Source organism: Echiichthys vipera (genome assembly GCF_963691815.1).
Source record: "Echiichthys vipera genome assembly, chromosome: 11".
Taxonomy (NCBI): Eukaryota; Metazoa; Chordata; class Actinopteri; order Perciformes; family Trachinidae; genus Echiichthys; species Echiichthys vipera.
In genome coordinates this window covers 27,419,774-27,442,302 of record NC_139836.1, presented here as the reverse complement: position 1 = coordinate 27,442,302, position 22,529 = coordinate 27,419,774, and the positions used below count along the sequence as shown (strand labels likewise).

Genomic DNA, 22,529 nt, shown 5'->3' with positions numbered 1-22,529 from the left:
ACTGCTGGAATTATTTTTTGTTGTTGCAACTACGATCTTGAGACACTAGATGGAGGAGTTCTGCTCATTCTCCACGTTCAACCTTTAATATCTTGTGTTGTTAAATCTTGGCCCACAGACTGATTACAGCTTGCATTGGTTTCGGCCTTGCCCCGTAGTTTTGTCATGAATCACTTCCATGCGTGTAAATCAACCACGAGAGCGAGTTACTTCTTGTGATGTTCGACAATAGCAAAGCTCTGTGCCAGCTGCTCCTCCTCTCCTCTGCCTGTGTCTGCTCTCACAGCGTCTTCTCCTTCCTGCTGCCCTCCTTTATAGCTCTGGCATTCTGCTGTACTGATGCTCAGCAGTGAGTGGTGACACACAGTTAGCTGCTTCTGCTCTTTCACATCCGCACGATCAGACTGAGAGGATCCGGTGCATCTAATGGCAGCATGGCTCAGTTCTTGACCTGTCTCCATAACGATCTTCCTGAGGTTCTGCTCCTCGGCCTCTCCCTCTGTGCTTGCCTGTCTCTCTTCCTTTCTCCTCTCTTTGTTTGCGTTTGCCTCATCTTTTCTCTCCACTTCCTCTTTAGTCTCCTGCACACTGAGCTGGCCCATCCTCTCTGCCAGCTCTCTCAGCTCCTGCTCCTCATCCATGGAGCTCAGAGAGGGAAGCTTCGGGTTGGCCGGTCTCTTATTTTCTAGGTCTGTGAAAATCAGAGTATCACATTTATTCTGCAAGCAACAACAGCTTAGTTTTCTAAGGCAAAAACATCAGCGAATGAAATGTATGTCCATGCAAAGTGTTTAGGGGGAGGGCCTTCTTCTAGAAAGTTAGAAAGAGTTAGCATTGTAACAAGTAAGAGGAAAAAAGTTCAGATTTGGCAATATGATAATATACAGACATTTTGTGATACTGTAGCTCTGGTTTCTTTTATAAACTGTGATGCCTGACCACACGTTATTATCTTATGACCACGAGATAGTTCTTGCGTGGCCATGAGTCAATTATTGAAGTCGTTTCTATGCAAAGACTGTTGATTGTTATCATCGACAACTTTGAATTTATTTTATTTTTATATTGGAATGAATTACAATGACATGCTTAAGTCCCTTGCGGTTAGCATTGCAGAGTATTCCTTAGCAAGATTCACTTAATTCAGCTGCTCAAAATGCATGGACTTGAAAGTAATGAATATGCTGATGTCGGGGAAGTCCTCAACGTTCAGCAACTGGAAGTAACTGGGAGAGAGTGGCCATTTTTGGGGGTGGCCCTGAGATCTCATTGGCCACCCCAGATCTGATCGGCAGTTGGTGAAGTTCAGCAACACACGTCCGGGACAAACGCTGATCGATCAATGATGACAACTAATCTGCTGATACAGGACCAGTTTGTAATTTCCAACTACTACAGTAATGGTAGGACTGTGGCCGTAAGAACTGATCTCTGGTCAGCAAATGTCTCAAGAACTGCATACATGCGCACGCCACCGCGAGTGCCGACATCCTCGAACCTGTCAATGAAATCCTCAGGCATACTATCATCACCTTTATTTGTGAATAATAAACAGCATCACTGACAGCTCCATATGGATAACCATCCTGCTACTGAAGGTGAATTATCTCGCATTAACTATCTCATAGCCACGCATTAACTATCTCATAGCCATGCATTTACTATCTCGTAGCCACACATTAACTATCTTGTGGACACGCATTAACTATCTCATAGCCACGCATTAACTATCTCGTGGACACGCATTAACTATCTCGTAGCCACGCATTAACTATCTCGTAGCCACGCATTAACTATCTCATAGCCACGCATTAACTATCTCGTAGCCACGCATTAACTATCTCATAGCCACGCATTAACTATCTCGTAGCCACGCATTAACTATCTCGTAGCCACTGTAATGGTAAATTTGAATATTCCTTTTTCCTTGAGAAGCCTTTCAGACAGGCAGAACAGAACGCTTTCCCCCCAAAATATCAGATCTCTTTTTTCTTTGCTACCCATTTGTGTATTTTAATGTCTAGACCTTGTAATTGTATTTCAAGTTTCTCATGATGTAGTCAAACCCTTTTGTATTCTGAACTATGTTGATCAGACCTCTTAATTATACAGCAGGATGTCTGTGAAAAGACAAGAGTGTGAACTGTGTTGACTAGACCTCTTGATCAAACCACAGGATGTCTGGGCTGGACAACCCCACAGTAGACAAAGGATGTAATACACATTCAAGGGGTGGGCTTTCCCTCAGGTATAAATGTTCAACGTTTCTTTATGCTCACTGTCTTTCCTCATTCGAGCCGCTTGCATGTCGATTGACCTTTTCTTTGCAAAGAAAATAAACTTTGTTGGCCGGCAAGAATTCGTTATTTCATTCTTCACCAAGAGCAGAAAATTTCCAAGACACCACACATTAACTATCTCGGAGCCACCCATTAACTATCTCGCAGCCACGCATTAACTATCTCGCGGCCACGCATTAACTATCTCGCGGCCACGCATTAACTATCTCGTGGCCACGCATTAACTATCTCATAGCCACCCATTAACTATCTCGTAGCCACGCATTAACTATCTCGTAGCCACCCATTAACTATCTCGCAGCCACCCATTAACTATCTCGCAGCCACGCATTAACTATCTCGCAGCCACGCATTAACTATCTCGCAGCCACGCATTAACTATCTCGCGGCCACGCATTAACTATCTCGCGGCCACGCATTAACTATCTCGTGGCCACGCATTAACTATCTCATAGCCACCCATTAACTATCTCGTAGCCACGCATTAACTATCTCGTAGCCACCCATTAACTATCTCGCAGCCACCCATTAACTATCTCGCAGCCACGCATTAACTATCTCGCAGCCACGCAATAACTATCTCGCAGCCACGCATTAACTATCTCGTAGCCACGCATTAACTATCTCGTAGCCACCCATTAACTATCTCATAGCCATGCATTAACTATCTCGTAGCCACCCATTAACTATCTCTTAGCCACACATTAACTATCTCGTAGCCACACATGAACTATCTCATAGCCACGCATTAACTATCTCGTGGACACGCATTAACTATCTCGTGGACACGCATCAACTATCTCGTAGCCACCCATTAACTATCTCGTAGCCACGCATTAACTATCTCGTAGCCACACATTAACTATCTCGTACCCACGCATTAACTATCTCGTAGCCACCCATTAACTATCTCGCAGCCACGCATTAACTATCTCACGGCCACGCATTAACTATCTCGTGGCCACGCATTAACTATCTCATAGCCACCCATTAACTATCTCGTAGCCACGCATTAACTATCTCTTAGCCACGCATTAACTATCTCGTAGCCACGCATTAACTATCTCGTAGCCACCCATTAACTATCTTGTAGGCACGCATTAACTATCTCGTAGCCACCCATTAACTATCTCATAGCCACGCATTAACTATCTCGTGGACACGCATTAACTATCTCGTGGACACGCATTAACTATCTCGTAGCCACCCATTAACTATCTCGTAGCCACACATTAACTATCTCGTACCCACGCATTAACTATCTCGTAGCCACCCATTAAATATCTCGTAGCCACGCATTAACTATCTCATAGCCATGCATTAACTATCTCGTAGCCACGCATTAACTATCTCGTGGACACGCATTAACTATCTCGTGGACACGCATTAACTATCTCGTAGCCACCCATTAACTATCTCGTAGCCACGCATTAACTATCTCGTAGCCACACATTAACTATCTCGTACCCACGCATTAACTATCTCGTAGCCACCCATTAACTATCTCGTAGCCACGCATTAACTATCTCATAGCCACGCATTAACTATCTCATAGCCACGCATTAACTATCTTGTGGACACGCATTAACTATCTCGTGGACACGCATTAACTATCTCGTAGCCACCCATTAACTATCTCGTAGCCACGCATTAACTATCTCGTAGCCACACATTAACTATCTCGTACCCACGCATTAACTATCTCGTAGCCACCCATTAACTATCTCGTAGCCACGCATTAACTATCTCATAGCCACGCATTAACTATCTCGTAGCCACGCAATAACTGTCTCGTAGCCACGCATTAACTATCTCGTAGCCACGCAATAACTGTCTCGTAGCCACGCATTAACTATCTCGTAGCCATGCATTAACTATCTCGTGGACACGCATTAACTATCTCGTGGACACGCAGTAACTATCTCGTAGCCACACATTAACTATCTCTTGGCCGAGCATTACTGTTTCGTGGCCATTAGATGGCAGGCGTGGCCACGCATTCTTCTTTTTTATCCAATGTTACCGGGGGGCTCTGTAGATGTGTATATGTTTTGATGTTTTTTAACAGTGGATCATAATCCATAAATACAATGCACTGGGCATGAAAAAAAAAAGCAATGATGCTCAATATAGCTGTTGGTGAGTGACTGTAAAGATTTCTGTTTAGTTTTGTAGAACTTAGAACTTCCTCCTATTGCGTGTGTTACCTGCTCCATTCTGCTGCTGTGTCCGGGCAGGGAGCTCTGCTGTGGGCTGAGACTCTCCACACTTCAGGCTGGGCTCTGCTTTGGATCCCGCTCTCAGTGTGATGTGCAGGGAAATGGCCTGAGGACCACTGAGCTCATCAATAACTCTGCTTCCATCAGTGTTACTCATGCTGCTGCTGCTGCTCCTGTCCTTACAATCACTGCCTCTGCCATCGCCACCAAACACTTCATCAGCTCTGCTGCGTTCATGTCCACTGCTGATCCTTGTAGCATCAGTGTGGGGCCCTTTAATACAGTCTGTTTGGGGGAGCTCAGAAGCTTCACTGCAATTATTAGTGTTGGTAGTACGATCATCTTTACTTCTGCTCTTGCTGCTGTTTGCTCGTTGAGGTTTATCCGTTAGTAGAGGGCGGCCCCTGAAGGCCAGGTCAGGGTAGGTCATCTGCATCTCCATAATGGACTGGTCTAAGCTGATGAGATGGCAGCTCTCAGGCTTGGGCTGGGGCTTCACTGCAAGCCTGGTGTCAATATACAGAGGGACCTGGAGAAATACAAGAGAGCTGAGTTGATTTCACACAGCAGCTAGTTTCTTAAGGCTGGTTATGTTTGTCGGTCAGAGTCAAAATGATGACTTGATGTTAAAAGTTATGTTATCTGTGATCCTATAATCTAATTGTGAGTCTATGTATAGAATCACCCGTATTAAAATTTTGAACCAAAGTATTAGTGAAACTACGTAAACCAGATCCAAAGTTCATAAGCTTCTGAGATTGACCTATATTATATATATTTATAGTGCCAAATCATAATAAAAGTTATCTCCAGACACTTTACATATAAAGAAGGTCACGACCACACTCTATGACTCATTCATGATTCATGATTCAGAGATCCAACAATTCCCCCATGAGCAGCAACAAGTGGCACCATCTTTAATAATAATAATAATAACTATTATTATTATTATGGAAGCTGCCATCTTATCAGCATAGACCGTCAGTTCCACAGCCTTTAAGAAATGTGCAGCGACAGGCCCCTGACGGCCGCTGAGATGAGTCATATCACCTTTAACAAAGGCCCTCTCAAAGGCTGTGGACCTGCCAGGGAGTTTGAGTGGAAAATTCTGAACTGATGACTCAGATCAAATGTGTTATGCAAGTAACTGATAAATTACTAAAATATTAAAGAAACTTTAACTTGTTACATTTGAGAGGAGAGTTTTGGATCAGGTTTGGTTTTGGTCTCTTTTGGTTGGTGTAGCTTATTTCTTGTTTATCATGCTGTTGCCAGTTTGAACCTACAGTTTTACCTTTTAATATGGAAACATTTGTTTACATTTGGCTTTTCCTGCATTATACAATGACATACAGTTGTCAAAATAAAATGAACATAGCCTAAATGAAACAATCAGTTACATTTTTTGAAGGAAAATGTATCATTTAGAGTATTTAATTATAGATCGAAAAAGAGTTAGTGGCAGCCCTAGTTACACATTTTACTCACTTTTATGTGCCATTTGAGACACATTTCTAAAATTAGATCCCAAAATGATACAAACTAACCCAAAGATGAAATAAAGAAGTATATCATTTTACTAAATCCATTTTTAATTCCCTTTGTTAGGAGAGACTAGTGAGGGCCTATTAATTAAACGATCAAACTCACATTTGTTGTTGTGGTTGATGAAAACAGGGATATTCGCTGTACACATGCAACAAATACTTTCACTTTCTACTTCTTTTATTAGGCTCCATCAAACGTGAAGATGTGATTCTGTAAAATAAAATGAATTGTATTTGATTTGCACTGTAACTTATGAGCTGTGGCCCAATTCATTCTGCGGTTGGAGAAAAGACTGCACGTTAACTGCAGTAAATTCACCGCTTGAGCCATTCGTTACAGTATTCATGATTATCCAAATAATGTAAATTTACCACCATTATTATTGGGATTTTTTATGTGAAAACACACACACACACACATATATATATATATATATATATATATATATATATATATATATATATATATATATATATATATATAGAGGGTGAGAGGGTACAGTGTTTATTTGAACTCTTTGAAGTGAAATTCCGGCGTAAAAATCATCCCATGGTCTTTTTCGACACTTACACACATCAAATAAGCCATCGAGACAGTTTTTTTTTATGTAACAACTATTAACAGAGAGTAGCTAACAGCCGGGTGCGGCTAACACTGATTAGCTCAGGGCAGTCTTACCTACTGGCCCCTGTACCAGCTCCTCTCATAGAAAAGTCCATTCAAGTGGATTACCAAAGTCAATCCCAAAGGAAGGGCTATACGGGGGTGTAGTGGTTAGCACTGTCGCCTCACAATGAGAAGGTTCTCTCCGTGTCTGCATGGGTGTTCTGCGGTTTCCTCCCACAATCCAAAGACATGCACCTGTCCAGGGTGCCCTATGTCAACTGGGATCGGCTCCAGCCCTCCCAAGGGAAGGAGCCCATTGATGATTTATTCCAGTAGAACACATAAACTTGTGGCAATTTGGTGAAAAAAAATAAATTGATGTAATAGATGGAAAAGTCCCAGACAGCAACTTTCCTGCAGCACTGTAATGTATATTGAAGAAGCTACAGTTGGAGGTAGCATCAGACATAGGCACACCGAGACTGATGCTATGGGTACTGTGAGCTCATGGGCACAGAAGAAGAATGTTTATGCTGCCAACAGAGGGACATTTTTCACCGTGACCTGGAATCATTGAATACAGCAAAACGCTGACTGTTCTGGAGGATTCCCCATCCCTCATCAACTGCACCGTACTGGACACGGTTTTTCCATGTCCCCACAATAAATTGGAAGAGGCGGCCTTTTCCTAAATAAAGCACCAATGGGCTCCTTCCTTTTGGATTGACTTTGGTAATCCACTTCAATGGACTTTACTATGAGAGGAGCTGGTACAGGAGCCAGTTGATAAATCTTTAAAACACTCTTTTCAGGTTCGGTGCTCTACTCAGAGAAGCAAATCTGCTCCTGTCTGAAGCAGTCAGCCACCGCAGCCCGCTGGAGCTGCGAGGTGCCAGTGTGTCCTCCTCCAGAGAGAGACCCCTGGCCGTAGCGGCTCACTTCCGCAACCCCGACGATGAGTCAGAGCCAATACAACAGTCTGCTGCATGAAAGCATGCTGGATCATAGATTATAACGTTTGTGTTTCCATAGTTTGTGGGGGAATTAGCCATACTTTTTAACCCTTCTCCAAAACCAGTCCTCTGCTCACTGCCCTACCTCTTTTCCATCTGTCTCCTCCTCCTCCTCCTTCTTTTTCTTCTTCTTCTTCCTCTTTTCCTCTCCATTTTGCCCTATTGCCGTCTTCTTTTCTGTGGGTTCCTCCTGTTCTGTAGGCCCCACTCTCCTCTGCAGAATTTCCAGCCACTCCTGCAGTGGAAGATAAAAACTTTCACATGAAAGGCACAGAATGAGACTGAGAATGAGAGTTACTGTGACCTTTGACCATCACCTATGGCTGCCATTCGTGTGCATGTATGTAGGGTGGAGGGCAGGGAGAATCACTATCAGTATGGTATATTTATATTCCATGGTAATTAGCTACGCTCACACTGTGTACTAGTCATTGTTCATAACAAAAAGTAATCCAATATATCAAGCCAAATGTGTGATGTTCACTTAACTCCTTTTATAAAAGTCAACTTCTGACATACCTGGACACTGACTCCTCTAATAGCAGCCTGGAACTATTGTCCTCCTTTGATTTTATTCTACTGTAAGATTCTCGTTTGACTCATCATCATCATTATTATTATACAAATAATTCATTGTCATCTTTTTTTAAGCCGTGCACTTTGTGTAAGATTCGAAAATGCGCCAGATAGCAAACTAAGGCCCTCGGATCGGACCCATGAACACAGAAACACATGAACTGCACCAACTTTCATCAGTATTGTCTCATTTTCCTACAAACTAAGGGCGCACCAAAAAGGACGGACCATGCGCGGACATTTAAAACAATGGCTACTCAAGTTATCAAATCAAGTTGTCGCCTTGCAACATCGACAAACAGGGTCGTGACGCATCACAATGAGTCCAAAAAAACCACAAAGCCAAAAATGTTACCATGTTTTCTGTGCTGCTTTCCATTATGTGGCCAAAAGGCCGCATGCTTTTGTAAACAAAGCGACGCATCGCGATGTGTCAATCAATGTGTGTGACGTGTTACGGCGTGATGATGTACAGGCAGGCAAGAAGCATTCGTGCGAGGCCCAGGTAGTGTGAGGGCGCACTCACACTGTCCTTCTGTCCTGGGCCAAAACTGTTTTTTCAGCTAAAGCCTAGTACCTTTAAGCAGTGTGAGTGCACCCGTTCCGCGCATAATAGAGCCGTTTGCACATGTACGAGCACGAGCGTGCGCACGTGTACAAGCACGAGCACAAGCCCTATGGCGGTATCAGTATGTGCGCCTGTTCGGACATAGAAAATAGAACGTTGGACCATGCGCGGACAAGTACCCTAAAGCACGGGGCACGGTATGGATGGACAGTGTGAGTGCGCCCTAAAATGTATGCATCAGGATCCTTTGAAATGTCCTTTGATCACAAAGAAATCCCTACAGGAGCTTCAATAAAGCAGAGCACTGCATCATTCACATCACCAGGTGCTGTTTGACTGGATTATAACGCAGCAAATATGAAACAGGGTTGGATGATTTTTGGTCTTACTTGTTGTTCCGGTTGATCCTTCTCCAGGAGCTCCAGGAGGTGGTAACACTCCACTCTGGCCAGTAGCAGTTCAAAGCCAAGTAACATGGCTCTCTCCGGGTTAGTGCCCTCACTGAGTCTGTATTCACTGAAATACACCAACAGTTTAGAGGACAACTGAGGAATACACGACTGAAAGTGATGTGAAGAGCAGATCAAACTCCTGTCACTGGTGATAGAAGCTAACATGAAGTCAATGTGTTGGTGGCTTTCCCCATTTACTTCAAGGTTCACACCCTGAATGTTAGGGCGCACTCACACTGGCCATCCGTACTGTGCCCAAGCACGTTTCACGGCTAAAGTCTAGTTTGTTTGACCAGTGTGAGTGCAACGGTACGGTTGCCCGTCACGGCCCGTTTGGGAGAGGTGCGCTTTTGTAAAGCACGTTTGCACATGTACAAGCACGAGTGTGCGCACGTGTACGAGCACGAGGCCTACGGCGGTTCTGACGTAATTTTATGTGCGCCTGTTCGGACATAGAAAAAAGAAGGAGGGACTATGCACGGACATTTATAACAATGGCGGCGAAAGGTTCACGTTGGTGTGATGCGGAGGTGGAGTGTTTACTGCAGATTTGGTCGATGAAAAGATTCAAAAACAGTCGACAAGACGCACAAAAACTCTGAGGTCTATGGAAAGATTTGGAAACAAAGCGACGCATCGTGATGATGCCATCAATGCGTCTGACGTGTTACGGCGTGATGACGTATAGGCAGCAAGAAGCATTCGCCGAGGCCCAGGTAGTGTGAGTACAAACGGGCCTGGAGGGGGGGAACAAGTACCCTAAAGCATTGGGCACGGTACAGATGGACAGTGTGAGTGCGCCCTTAGAGAAACCCCAAACCCCCTACATTTCCTCCCAACCCACCATTGATATGCTAAAACTCAAAAGTACTTTCGATCTGTATATATTACTATTGTAAATTTGATATTTTTATATGTATATATACATACTGTTTTATATTTCTGTTTTTACAAATACATATTATCTGTAAATATTGTTGTTAAATATGTTGTTTGTATAGCTGGAGTTTGAAACAAAAACCATTTCCCCCTGGGATTATGAAAGTATTTCTGATTCTGATTGTGATTAAAGTGGTAAAGTGAATGGTACTAAGAACAATGGTGTGATTAACAGCAGCTGAGTAAGCATGTGTTCACACCAGACTAATGGTATGGTATGGTTAAAGGTTGAATGTGTAGAATGAGCAGAACACCTCCATCTAGTGTCTCAAGATTGTAGTCACAACAACAAAAAATAATTCCAGCTGGGAGGTTGCCAGGTTTGTTGCAGAGTGTGTCAGTTGATTTACAACAGTATTTAACGTTAGCCAGTCTTCAACTGAAGTCTTTCTTTGAGTGCTGTGGAATCCATGAGCTAGCTCTCAACTCAGAATGATTCTTTGTTTCAGCATGAGCAGAGCAGCAGCTTCCACAGGAGAGACAGTGAGCTGAAGGCTGTTAGCATTAGCGGTTCCAGCTAAGTAAAGGTTAAATTCAATTCAAATTTATTTATAGTGCCAAATCATAACAAAAATGAAAATGATGTTAGCGATCAAAGAGAAGCGTAGCCATGTGGGCGTGTGTTTGAATGGCGTTTCTCTCCTTTCTCTCAGTCCATGGAGTGAATGTTCGGCCTATATTGACTCTGGTTTTTGCCCGTCTCCGTTCACTCAGCTGCTGGGACAAATAACGCCCCCTTCACTGAGGCTCTGAAGCAGCTGCAGGATTGGCAAACTCACCAAATTTCACCCAGAGCCAGCCTACAGTAGCTGCACCCAACAACAGACAACCCTGGCAACCAGCAACGCCAAATGCTATTGGCTGCTACCATGGAAACACAACGGGACAGAAAGTCAAACATTTAAAATATTCATTCAGACTAAATATATTTTTTGTGGAAAAGCAATACCTTCATTTGTTCCCCTCAAAACACTTTGTGGGTGTATTATTATTATAATTATTTTTAAATATAGCTTTCAACAAAGATTCTACACAGTCAACTTTTATGTAATGGAACTCAGTGTTTGTCTGTAGTAATATAATAGAATTCAGTGCAAGAGTCAATGTGACTTCTTAACATAATATGATACATACATTATGATATAGTGAAGGGAATGAGACATAGTACGAGATGCAGTAGAGTAATACCACGTAGAAAAACATGATATATAGTCTCTCTCTCTCTCTCTCTCTCTCTCTGACCCAGTTGACTAAAGTCCAGGCCTATTTCACTGTTTACTAGTGTGTATGGTGTATGCTTCTCCTGGCATGGAGACACCCTAGCCAATGTAAGAACGGGCCTTGTTGCTTGAGAGCATTACTTGTCAGTCTCTTCCTGGTTCTTATTCTGAGTGTTTCCTACCTTTGTGGCGTGTCAGTATGGGGCAAGTAGCCAATAGAGGCCAGGACTGACTGAATGGTAGAACTGCTGAAAACTGGCAGGAGACAGTAAACAAATGGACCTGTAAAAGTCTGAAAGAGACACAAAAGTACATTTAATCAATTGCTAAAAACATAGTGCCCTACATTATTTTCCTACAATGCAATGCAAAAGGGTTGTAAAAGTTGTTTATTGTGTAGTTCATCATCATTGAAATCTCTCTCTCTCTCTCTCCACTGTCCTATCTGAATGAAGGCATAAAAGGCCAAATTAATTAGGGTTTAGCCTAGTCTGTCTTATGTTGGTCTATATATCTTAAAATGTGGACAATTCTTGTAAACAAACAAACAAACAGCCCTTTCTCCTTCTTCCAGCAGTATCTGCACACTGTAAATGAATATTCAGTCAGTGGTTGGGACGTGGATTGACCTGATTAACAGCAGCAGCCGAGACAGAGTATGTGCTACGATGTCAGGAATATGATCTATTCCATTGCATTTTAGATTGGTGATAGACGGATATTTTTAGGTGTATCGTATCGGCCGATGCGGGCTGCTGCATTTGCTGATAGTTTTTTCCCAGCATTATTTACAGTCAGGCGTCCACAGGCAGCTCCATGTTGCAAGAGACACCTTTTTAATAAGTTCAATAAACGCCTGTGAAAATACCTGGATCTCCACACCACACAGTTGGACCAGTGCCAGCCTGGTCAGATGCGTACATGAACTGATGAAGCCTCTTGGATGAGAGGTGAAACGTCTTGGGTATAAGTTCAATAAATGTTCCTATTATGAAATTGAGACTTGTAACGTTGGTTATCATCATTGTGTAATTTTTAGGATAAATAAAAAATGGAGGGAGCAAAAGTAGCACCCGCTCCAAATATTGGCACTGGAAATTTGGCTGAGGGGGGTGAATTTTTTTTTGTACCGGGCTAGTTTTTATTTTATTGGAGGTTAGAGTTTATGAATAATTAGGGGCGTGGTCTCTTGAGTGACAGCTAGCCTCTGAAATGAGGATATTAAATGTTTGTGTTGTGAACGTTTAGACTATCTGCCTAGTAACACGTCTACTGTATCTTCCCTCAGTGCTTTCAGGTGTTTCCTCTTTCTACCACATCCTGCACTGACACAGGATTTGAACCAACTCATGAGACCATCTGAAACCATTACAGGAGTTTCATAGAGATGTCAGTTAGTCTATCCGTCTGAGTCCATCACTAACTAAGCATGGGTATGTGACGCGTAGAGTATGATTTACAGCCCACTACCCTCAGATTAGCTTTCAACCTGGTCCACAACATATCTACCATACAGAACAAATGATTCGAAGTATGCAATAGATTGAGTATTTGTGATTCTATTTGACTAACTTCACCATTTAATCAGATAGGGTGCTTACATGGTTAATATCCCTCCATTAATTAGTCAGTAACCAAATTATGTCTTGCAAGTAGTAGGCTATTCCAAGATAACTGTAGGCCTAGAGACAGTAGGAACTGGAGTGCAGCAGTGGCGTGCACAGACTTTTTAAGGACAGGGGCGGAAAAAAGGAAGAAAAAAAAAAGGGCACATACAGCACGTCCTTGCAACTGAAGAGGGCACTTTACACATGCGTTTTCGCTTCCAAAAGGACACTTTAGCACACATATTGGCTCCTGGAGGACCCTTTAGCACACATATTGGCCCCCATAAGGGCTAGTGGGCTAACAAGTGAGCCACAGACACCCCCCCCCCCCCACCCCCACCCCAGCGTGTACACCACTGTAGTGCAGTATGATATGATGAGATACTTTGGTATTACTTGAATCTAATTAAAAGAGATCATCTAGGGGATTTTAACTGTCTTGCTTAAATTGCCAACACACACCTTTTGAATTCCAGACATGGGGTAGGAGAATTACTAAAAGGGAAAGAAAGAAAAAGAAAGAAAGAAAGAAAAAGAAAGAGAAAGAGAAAGAAATAGAAAGAAAGCGAGCCTGACCTTGAGTGTCCTGATCTCCTTCCTCCAGGGCTGGAGGAACAGACTGACGCAGAGAGTTTCCAGTAGCTCCGTAGCTTTGATTAAAGCACACATGTGTTCCCGGCAGCCTGCGCCCATGGAGCTCCACTCCTGCCTCACAGCCTGGCGGAAGGGGAACACGGTGAAAGTCCCTCTGGACTCTGGTTCCCTCAGCAGATACTGAGCCGCCCTCTCCAGCAGCCCCGCGTCGCGGCACGGCCGAACCTCCGGACACAGCTGGAGGTAACACTTCACATAATCCTCATAAAGGTCCTGGCGGCAAACCTCCGCCTGTTCTGGGGTTCCACTCCCGTCCTCCATGACCGTCACAACGACGAACGGGCCCACAACTTGTGATAAGGAAGTACAGCTGTGAAACAACCTGACGAGGAAGTGAAAGCGACGGCAGCTCTGCCGCCACTCGTCCCCTTTGGTTTACATGAGACTTTCCCCCGTGTATTCAACAGCTGGTGTGGTGGTTAGCACTGTTGCCTCACAAGAGGGCTCCTGGTTCGGGGGCTGGGGCCCTTCTGTGTGGAGTTTTCATGTTCTCCCATGTCTGCGTGGGTTTTCTCCGGGTTCTCCGGCTTCCTCCCACAGTCCAAAGACATGCAGGTGTTCGGTTCATTGATGACTCTAAATTGTCCGTAGGTGTGAATGTGAGTGTGAATGGTTGTCTGTGTCTGTTCGTCTCTATGTGTCCTGTGATAGACTGGCGTCCTGTCCAGGGTGGACCCCACCTCACGCCCGATGTCAGCTGGGATCGGCTCCAGACCCCCGCGACCCCGATAGGCAGGGGCTGATTAAGGTAGTCAAGGGCCCCTAGTCTACTCTTTGTTTGGGCCCCCCCACATTATTAATCAGCTTTATCAGAAAAAAAGAGTCTCCAAAATCCTGTCAATTAAGGAATTTGCTTCAGTAGATCTTGGTCCTGCTGTTCTTTCAGTCATTGTGCTTTTTATTTTTCACATTTCCTTTCTGACATTTTGCCGCTGTACTGTGTAGTAACAGTGGGTCATGTGATCATTTGACAACAAAACTGATCTTATGCACAAGGCCACATCAAGGCAGCTGATTGGGTCAATGTGTCCCATATCTATCCAATCAGTGATCTATTTTTTAAAATGTTTCTAAGTTTTTTCAGTTTAGTAGTTCAAAGTCAAAGTCAGCTTTATTGTGAATGCGGCAATATGTGCCAGACATACAGAGGAACTGAAAAAACGTTTCACTCCGACCCACGGTGCAATAGTACAAAATATATACAATAAATAAAGAATGTCTAAATTCTAAAAAGTGCAAGAGAAATAATAAAAATAATGAATAGTGCAGAAAAGAGAAGTAGAAAAACATGACATGACAATGTGCAATTTAATGGACATACTGTACAATATATCAAATATATGAATATAAATAAAATTGAAAGAACAATAGTAAATCAAAAATAGTCTGGCCAATCCCGGGCCCCTGAACACCAGGCCAGCCCGTGCATTAATCCACCTCTGCCGACAGGGACAAGCGGTTGAAGATGGATGGATGTATTTAACAAAATTTTCAGTAAGTTGAACATATTAACAATAAAAGATTGTATCAATTCCAGCAGAGATTGTCTGCACAGAGGTCAATAAGTCCAGTAGACGTTAGACATCGAATCACAACATGAGGTTATTCTGAGCCTTACTGATGCTAACTGCCAGTCAAAGTCCTCTGCAATCCTTGTTTTTATGATGTGATTTGCAGGAGTGGATGGGTTCAAACAGGCTCAGACTCCGGCCTCCTGCAGGCTACTGTTCCGGGTCTGACTCCAGACCTGGGGCCTCATTATAAAACTGTGCTAGAATCCTTCCCAAAAAAATTGCGTTCGCAGAAAAAAAACATGAATGTGCTGCATAATTTTTTTTTGAGATGTTAAAACTACGCAGCACATATTTGCATGCAACATATTTAATGACGTGAGGAAAATGACAAAGAAGGCAGAAAAAGCAGTGTTCTACGAGGAGGACATGGAGGTGCTTTAGGTTGAGTTCTGCAAAAAGGTGTTGTTTGGAAGCCTCAGTAGAGCCATTTCAAATAAATATAACTTAACTCCACCATTCTTATTTGTAAGGAAGTTTAGCATATTCATACATAAAATATCAGTGGGCTATTTAAAAACTGAATAATATGGCAGGTCCTAATGTGTTTATGAAGTGAAGGAAGATATTCCAGAGAATTATTGGTCACACGTGAGATCCACACATCAATCCTTTCTATCTCAGCAGGGTAAAATTTGACTGAAAACAGATAAATGTAATCATTTCCTACATTAAAAAATTACTGAATCTAAGAAAATTTACCTTTTCAATTCATAACTGTAGGCCATTTCTTTGCACAAAAGTTTTTCACGACAAACGGACACACCTGCCGACGTATGCAATTCTAAAATTCAATTAAACATGTTATTAAAAACTTTTAGACTTATATCAGTATAGTCTATCCAACTACAACTAGGCTTGAAACAGTGTGAAATACTTTAGCTACCAATTATTTTACAGTTAAGGTGTGTTTTTTTTTCCTGCTAACTCAGCTGTATTTCATGGTGTTTCATCGAGTGTCACTGAATCCCAAGTCAGAAAAACTTTGCGGGAGCACTATGCACGGGCGATAGTTGACGTAGGAATACGCGCGCTTCTCCGCAAATACCAACGTTTGCCACCCCGCCTTTCACTGCACATTTCTGCCCGCCTACGCAAGGTTTTTGTGCACAGAAAGCTTTATAAATGAGGCCCCTGGCAACAGGACCGGTGGAATTTGATTTTTTTGTTGCGTCTATGATCTTGAGACACTGGACGGCGGTGTACTGCTCCATGTTCAACCTTTAACACCAAATTTAGAGATAATTTGTTTATATCAAGAAGATATCAATATTGTGCTAGATAGTTATGTTTGTTTAGTTCTGAATACATCAAGCATTTATACATGGCCTTATACTCTTCAACAAAAGTGTCAGGATCCCTGTCCTGTCAGGCCTTTCCCTCTTCCTCTTGTGTCGGTTTGTCTCCCTCTGTCTGTTTTTCCCTGCATGTGTCTTTCCCCTCTTTTTGTTTAGTTCTAAATACATCAAGCATTTATACATGGCCTTATACTCTTCAACAAAAGTGACAGGATCCCTGTCCTGTCAGGCCTTTCCCTCTTCCTTTTGTGTCGGTTTGTCTCCCTCTGTCTGTTTTTCCCTGCATGTGTCTTTCCCCTCTGTTTGTTTAGTTCTGAATACATCAAGCATTTATACATGGCCTTATACTCTTCAACAAACGTGTCAGGATCCCTGTCCTGTCAGGCCTTTCCCTCTTCCTTTTGTGTCGGTTTGTCTGTGTCTGTGGCTGATTCCTTAATCAGCGGTTGCAGCATAAATAGCCGGATGTGGGACACATTCGATGCCAGGCTGTTGTCCTCATTTACGTGGTAACTTCTCGTCGGTTGGCTCCCGTACTTTGTTTGATGCTTTGTTCCTGCCTACCCTCGACCGTTTCGTCAAGTTTTGTTTTATCCCTGTTTTCCAAATTCCCTTGTTTACTTTGTTAATTAAATATTTGTTTAAACCGTTCTCTGTGTCTTTGTCTGCATTTGGGTCCGGTTCACTATGTTATTCCCTGAACCATTCATGACGTGGGAATTTGTCTAGTCTAAGGGCTTCATGTAAGCCTACATGTCTAAGACAGCTCATGGACACAGAAAGACCTGCAAACAAGACTACTATAAGTAAAGAAAATGTTCTTAGAAAATGTCTCTTTTACACATTATTTTTAACAAGGCATTGTAAAAATAAGAACATGAGTAGAGTGCAGCAAAGTTTGTTCTCTCTTGTCTTTGAAGAAAACAATACACTTCATGCTGTGGTCCACCTGCTTGCCTTTTTTTGGCACATACTTCATGTAAAGTATCATACAAACTGAGTTCCAGATCATATTGATAGTTGTTTTTTTTAAAAACTAACCAATTTAGCATGAAAGCATGGTGGAATCGTTTATAATTACATTTGTTTACTGTATATACACAGTGGAAAGTACATTGAAGTAGCCTTTATGTCCCCTAGGGGGCTCCTTAGTTTTGTATGTTAAGGCATTTTGCAATGAAGATGTGTCATTATGGCCAGAAAGTTTATGCACATTTATATGTATACTATAATTATTACATTTAAACCAAGACAACCAAGACTGATGCATTCATTTGTACTAATGTACCACCACTATACAAGTATACATGCAATAAACGTGTGTGTGTGTGTGTGTGCGTGTGTGCGTGTGTGTGTGTGCGTGCGTGCGTGCGTGCATGTGTGAGAGAGAGAGAGGAAAGATAGTGTCAAAGCAAAGCTACCAGGTTATATACCAGGTACGTTCACATGATCGAAACAACAGGATCGAACAACCTTTTTTTCTCCATTGTTCTGACAAAAGTTTTCCGTCCACACGGCCTCGGCTGGGAGCCCCTTCCCCGTCCCAAAGCACTCACAGACGTGAACTTTCTCACTGGATTTAGAGACTTTTCACACCTTCTTAGAACTTTATTTATGAAAAAGGGACTAGAGACCAATTTAGCTCCTTATTCAGAGCATCGAGAAAAAGGAGAAATCTGTGCTGGGCCTAATTCCTTCCCATGCATGTGGCTCAGAGTCCAGTTCAGTTAACAGTCTATGGGTCCGTCTCTCTCCTCTCACGCAGCAGCACTGTTGTTGTCATGTGACGCCGGGGGCCTAGAGTTCGGAGGTGGGGCGATGATTGCATTGTTTAACAAAATATGTGGCTTCGCCGCCCAGACGACAACGCCATGGGGGGCGTTTTCAAATCTTCCCACTCTGGGACCTGGTTATGTGCATGTGGATAATCGGCCAAAACGATATTAAAATTGTGCGGTTACAGGAAACCGTGTCTTCGTGTGGATGGGCCCTCAGAGACTCTTACTGAGAACTTAGGGTTGTAGTCATGCCACTGGTTGGTTAAATAAGATAAATTTCTCTGGTTTCATGCAGTCAGCAAAACAACACAAGCACAGTCTCAGCGGCACTAGATGTAATCAATGCAACGTGACTGAAAGAGGCCTCACTGGTCTGTTCCTCCCACAACATACAGGAAGCTCTACATGATACAGAAACAGAAACTTACAGAAACACACTACTTTAAACTATCTGTGTGCCTAGACTATAGCTAAAGCCTCTTACTTGGAATACCTTTGGAAGCAATGGTATGTTTTAAAAGTTCGACAAAGACAGGTCGCAGCAGTACCATTGGGGAATGAACTTATGGCAGCCAGACAGCAGCAGTTAACTTGGTTTATCATTCTGAAGAAAACAACTGTCTGAATTCTTCCTTCTACAAACAGGTGAGATCACTGATATCTTATGAAACGGCGACTGGAGGTCGACAGTGAGACGGCGACTAATCAGAAGTGGACTCTGACGGTTGGTGTCAGTTATAGGTTTAGGCCTCAAGACTACCATTACATGGCTGGATAAGTTTAGGCAACAAAAGGTGATGGTTAAGGTTAGGCATTAAAAGGACTTGGTTAGGATTAGAAAAAAGTTGGTTTGTTTTTGGCTTAGTACTTCAGGGACATAAACAACAATGGGAGACGAATCCTGGTAGCCCAGGTGAAAGCCCTGTGTTTTGGGACCCATCCACCACCCCAGCCTCCTTAATATTTCAGTGGTCTTATGTCCCCTGCTTTTAATATGAAGAATACCCACAAAATGAGTACGTGGAATACACACAAAATACTGTGCATTACTTTTTGTATTTATATGTATGAAAAGTGAATGAGAGCCTTATTATCTTCACTCCAAAACTGAACCTGCTTCATCCTCTGAAAGACAAAAAGTCAGCCCGGCCCACCGGTTGGGTGATGGTTGGTACCACTGGATTCTTTAGACTGTCTAGTTTCAGATGATACCATCATCTTCACTATTGCTTACAAAGTCCACGTCAGCCATACAGGGCATGTGTAAATGTTTGTTCTGGTTAAATAATGAACAGTATATCTACAGTTAGTACAGCGTTCATCTGTTTACTATACCGCCTGTAAGTCAAGACCTGCTCAGTCAGTTAGGGCCTGAGGTGAGAGAAATTACCCTGACTCAGCAAAAACGGGTTACATCACATAAGGAGCAACAGGAGAGAATATCCTTGACTAAACCTGAATTACATCCCAGATAAGCTAATGTAGAATGTTCAACTAAACACTGAGTGTGAATGAGAAACAACCCATGGCGTCGCTGGCTTGAGCACTTGCACCGTATGCCGCAGACCCGGGTTAGATTCCCACCCTGTGGTAATTTCAGGATCCTGACCTGACTCTCTCTCCCACTCACTTTCTGTCACTTTCCTCTCTGATTAAAGGAATAAAATACCCCCAAAATACTTAAACATACCATAATGGATCTAAACACTCTGTATAGCTAGGTAAACAGGTGTTGTTGAATCTTGTTGGCAAACATTAATGTTAAGGTCTGAATGAAACCATTTAGGCTAGCCATGAACATTATTAAATGAAGGCAGGGAGAAGGATTTTAAAGCAGCCTTTCTGAATGATTTGGGATTTGGGGCTGGGTCCGTGGGACTGGTTCTGGGGGAGTCTGAGAAAGCAGGAGAATGCAGAAGACAAAAGGTGGTTATATCAAACAATTAAATTACGTACACAATGTACTGCTAGAGAATCTCCTCTTCATTCTTGTCACAGGCCATTTGCATTGAGCTTGTGCAGCTCACTCCCCTGCAGTGTCCACAGGCCGGGGTGCACTCTATATTGTTTTTCTTACAACTGCATCTCAGGGTGCTGCAGTCAGACTGGCAGCTGCTCCATAGGACTGTCAGGAACAAGAGGTAGGGTTGTCCTAATCGGCACAAAGACGATTTGTCTCAGATCACTTTCCATCGGCTGAGAGTTGACGATCATGAGAGCCTTCCACCAAAGAGGCTGATCAAAGGTTATGACTGAGGTGACATTGTGACGTTGCACATGTTGACTAACATATTTCAGGGTTGAGAATATGCATTTGCTATCACTTGGATTCAGATCAATCGTGGGCAGGAACATAACGCTGGACTTGCCAAGGTGGTCACCTTTATGCACAAACTGCATCATTCCTGACCATGCTGGTCTGGGAGAGCCGAAGAGAATGGATGACTTCCACAGGACATCAAGGTTTTCACATTTATTCTGGACCTTAGGGCTCTGAAGTTTCTGGTAGGTTATTACTGTGAAATTGGGCTTTTCTGCTCTGAAGTACCGTACTCCTCTCCCAACATGTTATGGTTGACATTGTCGGCAGCATATTGGACAAACTGTGTTGATAGATCAGGAATGATGGCTCTATAGAACTTGGCTGCATTTGGAAATTGGTAAACCATCCCATGAGGCAAAGTGGAGATAAAGTTGTACACCCAATCCAAACTGAAGTGGTGCTAACATTACTCTACAGTAGGTCTGGTTGCCTGCATCAGTGCTTGTCCAATTGCCACTACTTTGGCTTGAGTTTTGGTCCCAACAAATAGTTCTTCCAAGAGCAAGTGATCATCGTAGCCTCCCTAGATTCTATGTCATTGACATTTGGGTAAGGTTTGTGAGATAGCTCGATGTCTTTGATATCTTGTTTGATGAGCTGTGCTGCTGCCTTTACAAACCTGATCTTCTCTTTATTTGTGTTTCCTTTTTTTGTGTGTCATAGTAGTCTTGCAGCACCACCTTAGCTATTGTCTTCATGGTAACCACAATTGGTTTTCCATCCATCTGAGTGTTTCTGATCTTCTCTCGCCTTTTCTTCATTTAGGTATAAGTATATGCTTCACTTTCACTGTATGCAAGCTTCTACCGCATAAGGAATTAAATCCTTTATGGTGATCTGGTAATCATTGTTTTTTTCAATATACTTTGCCACCTCCAAAAATGCTGCTGTCCTCTCATCCTGTCCAGGGCGGCCTGAAGCGACTGTTGTGATTCAGACAACAATGGTGGCTCACATCGAAGAAGCAGGCATCAACATGGATGCTGCTGTTTCATCCGTGTTTCCAATCTAGAGAATCTTTCTTCTTTAAAAGAACACCAGAGAACGGTTCTGAAGGATTTTGTAGGTGGAAACCATGTCGGCTGTTCTGTTTGGCTTTTCCCTGCGTCGCTCTCATCACAGGTTGGTTTCGATGTGAGTAGTAGCACATCAATAAAGATGACGCACAAGTAGTTTATCCAATCATATGCAAGGATTTTTAATAAGGCCCAGCCTCCTGAAATCACTTTCCTATGGAGCGATCCCAGATGGATGAGGGAAGCAAGGGAACGAAATTCATCTGACAAGAGTCAGGTTAGTGATACACCACATCTGCTGTAGATAATGTGCATGCAGAGTTTGTGCTTTCCCAGTGTCTGACCATTCATCACCTCGTTCGTCACATTCCCATAAGTGTCTCCTTGATATCAATTGTTCTGATTTGGTGAACTTCAGATTCCCATGGCCTCTTTCTCTTTTTCCAAACCTCAGCTGGTGTGCCACAAAAGAGGCAGTCAGTATTGAGAGAATGTACCATGTGATCTTCGTGTTCGTCTACTTGGTTCGGAGTCCTTGGCTATCTGTGGTCGTCTAGTATAAGAATATTGACAGTTGTGTGTGCTTTATCACCAGATACAGTGAGAAGGTTGTCTCCCATCTTTTTACTGGCCTTGTTGATAGACAAACTTCCCATGTCTCCAAGTGTTGATAACTACCCTGATCCATCAGCATCCGGCTTGCAAATGACACATTGTTCATAGTCCTCCATTTCTGAAAATGGACAAGAAAATCCACACAATTTCAACCTTTATGTAGACAACGAAATACGATAAACCTCACTGATCCATGATGCAAAGTAAACATAACAATTAACAC

The 22,529-nt window shown here is 42.9% G+C and overlaps 1 protein-coding gene across 1 annotated transcript; it reads right to left on the bottom strand.

Annotated features, from left to right (window-relative positions):
* Positions 1-24: 24 nt before the first annotated feature.
* Positions 25-13,975, bottom strand: LOC310954216 (uncharacterized protein). Its single transcript, XM_083923582.1, has 6 exons — positions 13,628-13,975; positions 11,627-11,736; positions 9,223-9,349; positions 7,775-7,924; positions 4,508-5,048; positions 25-691 (listed from the first exon to the last, which is right to left on the bottom strand). Exons 1-6 carry the CDS (start codon positions 13,964-13,966, stop codon positions 207-209), a joined length of 1,752 nt encoding a protein of 583 aa, XP_083779708.1. The 5' UTR covers positions 13,967-13,975; the 3' UTR covers positions 25-206.
* Between the last annotated feature and the right edge of the window lie 8,554 nt (positions 13,976-22,529).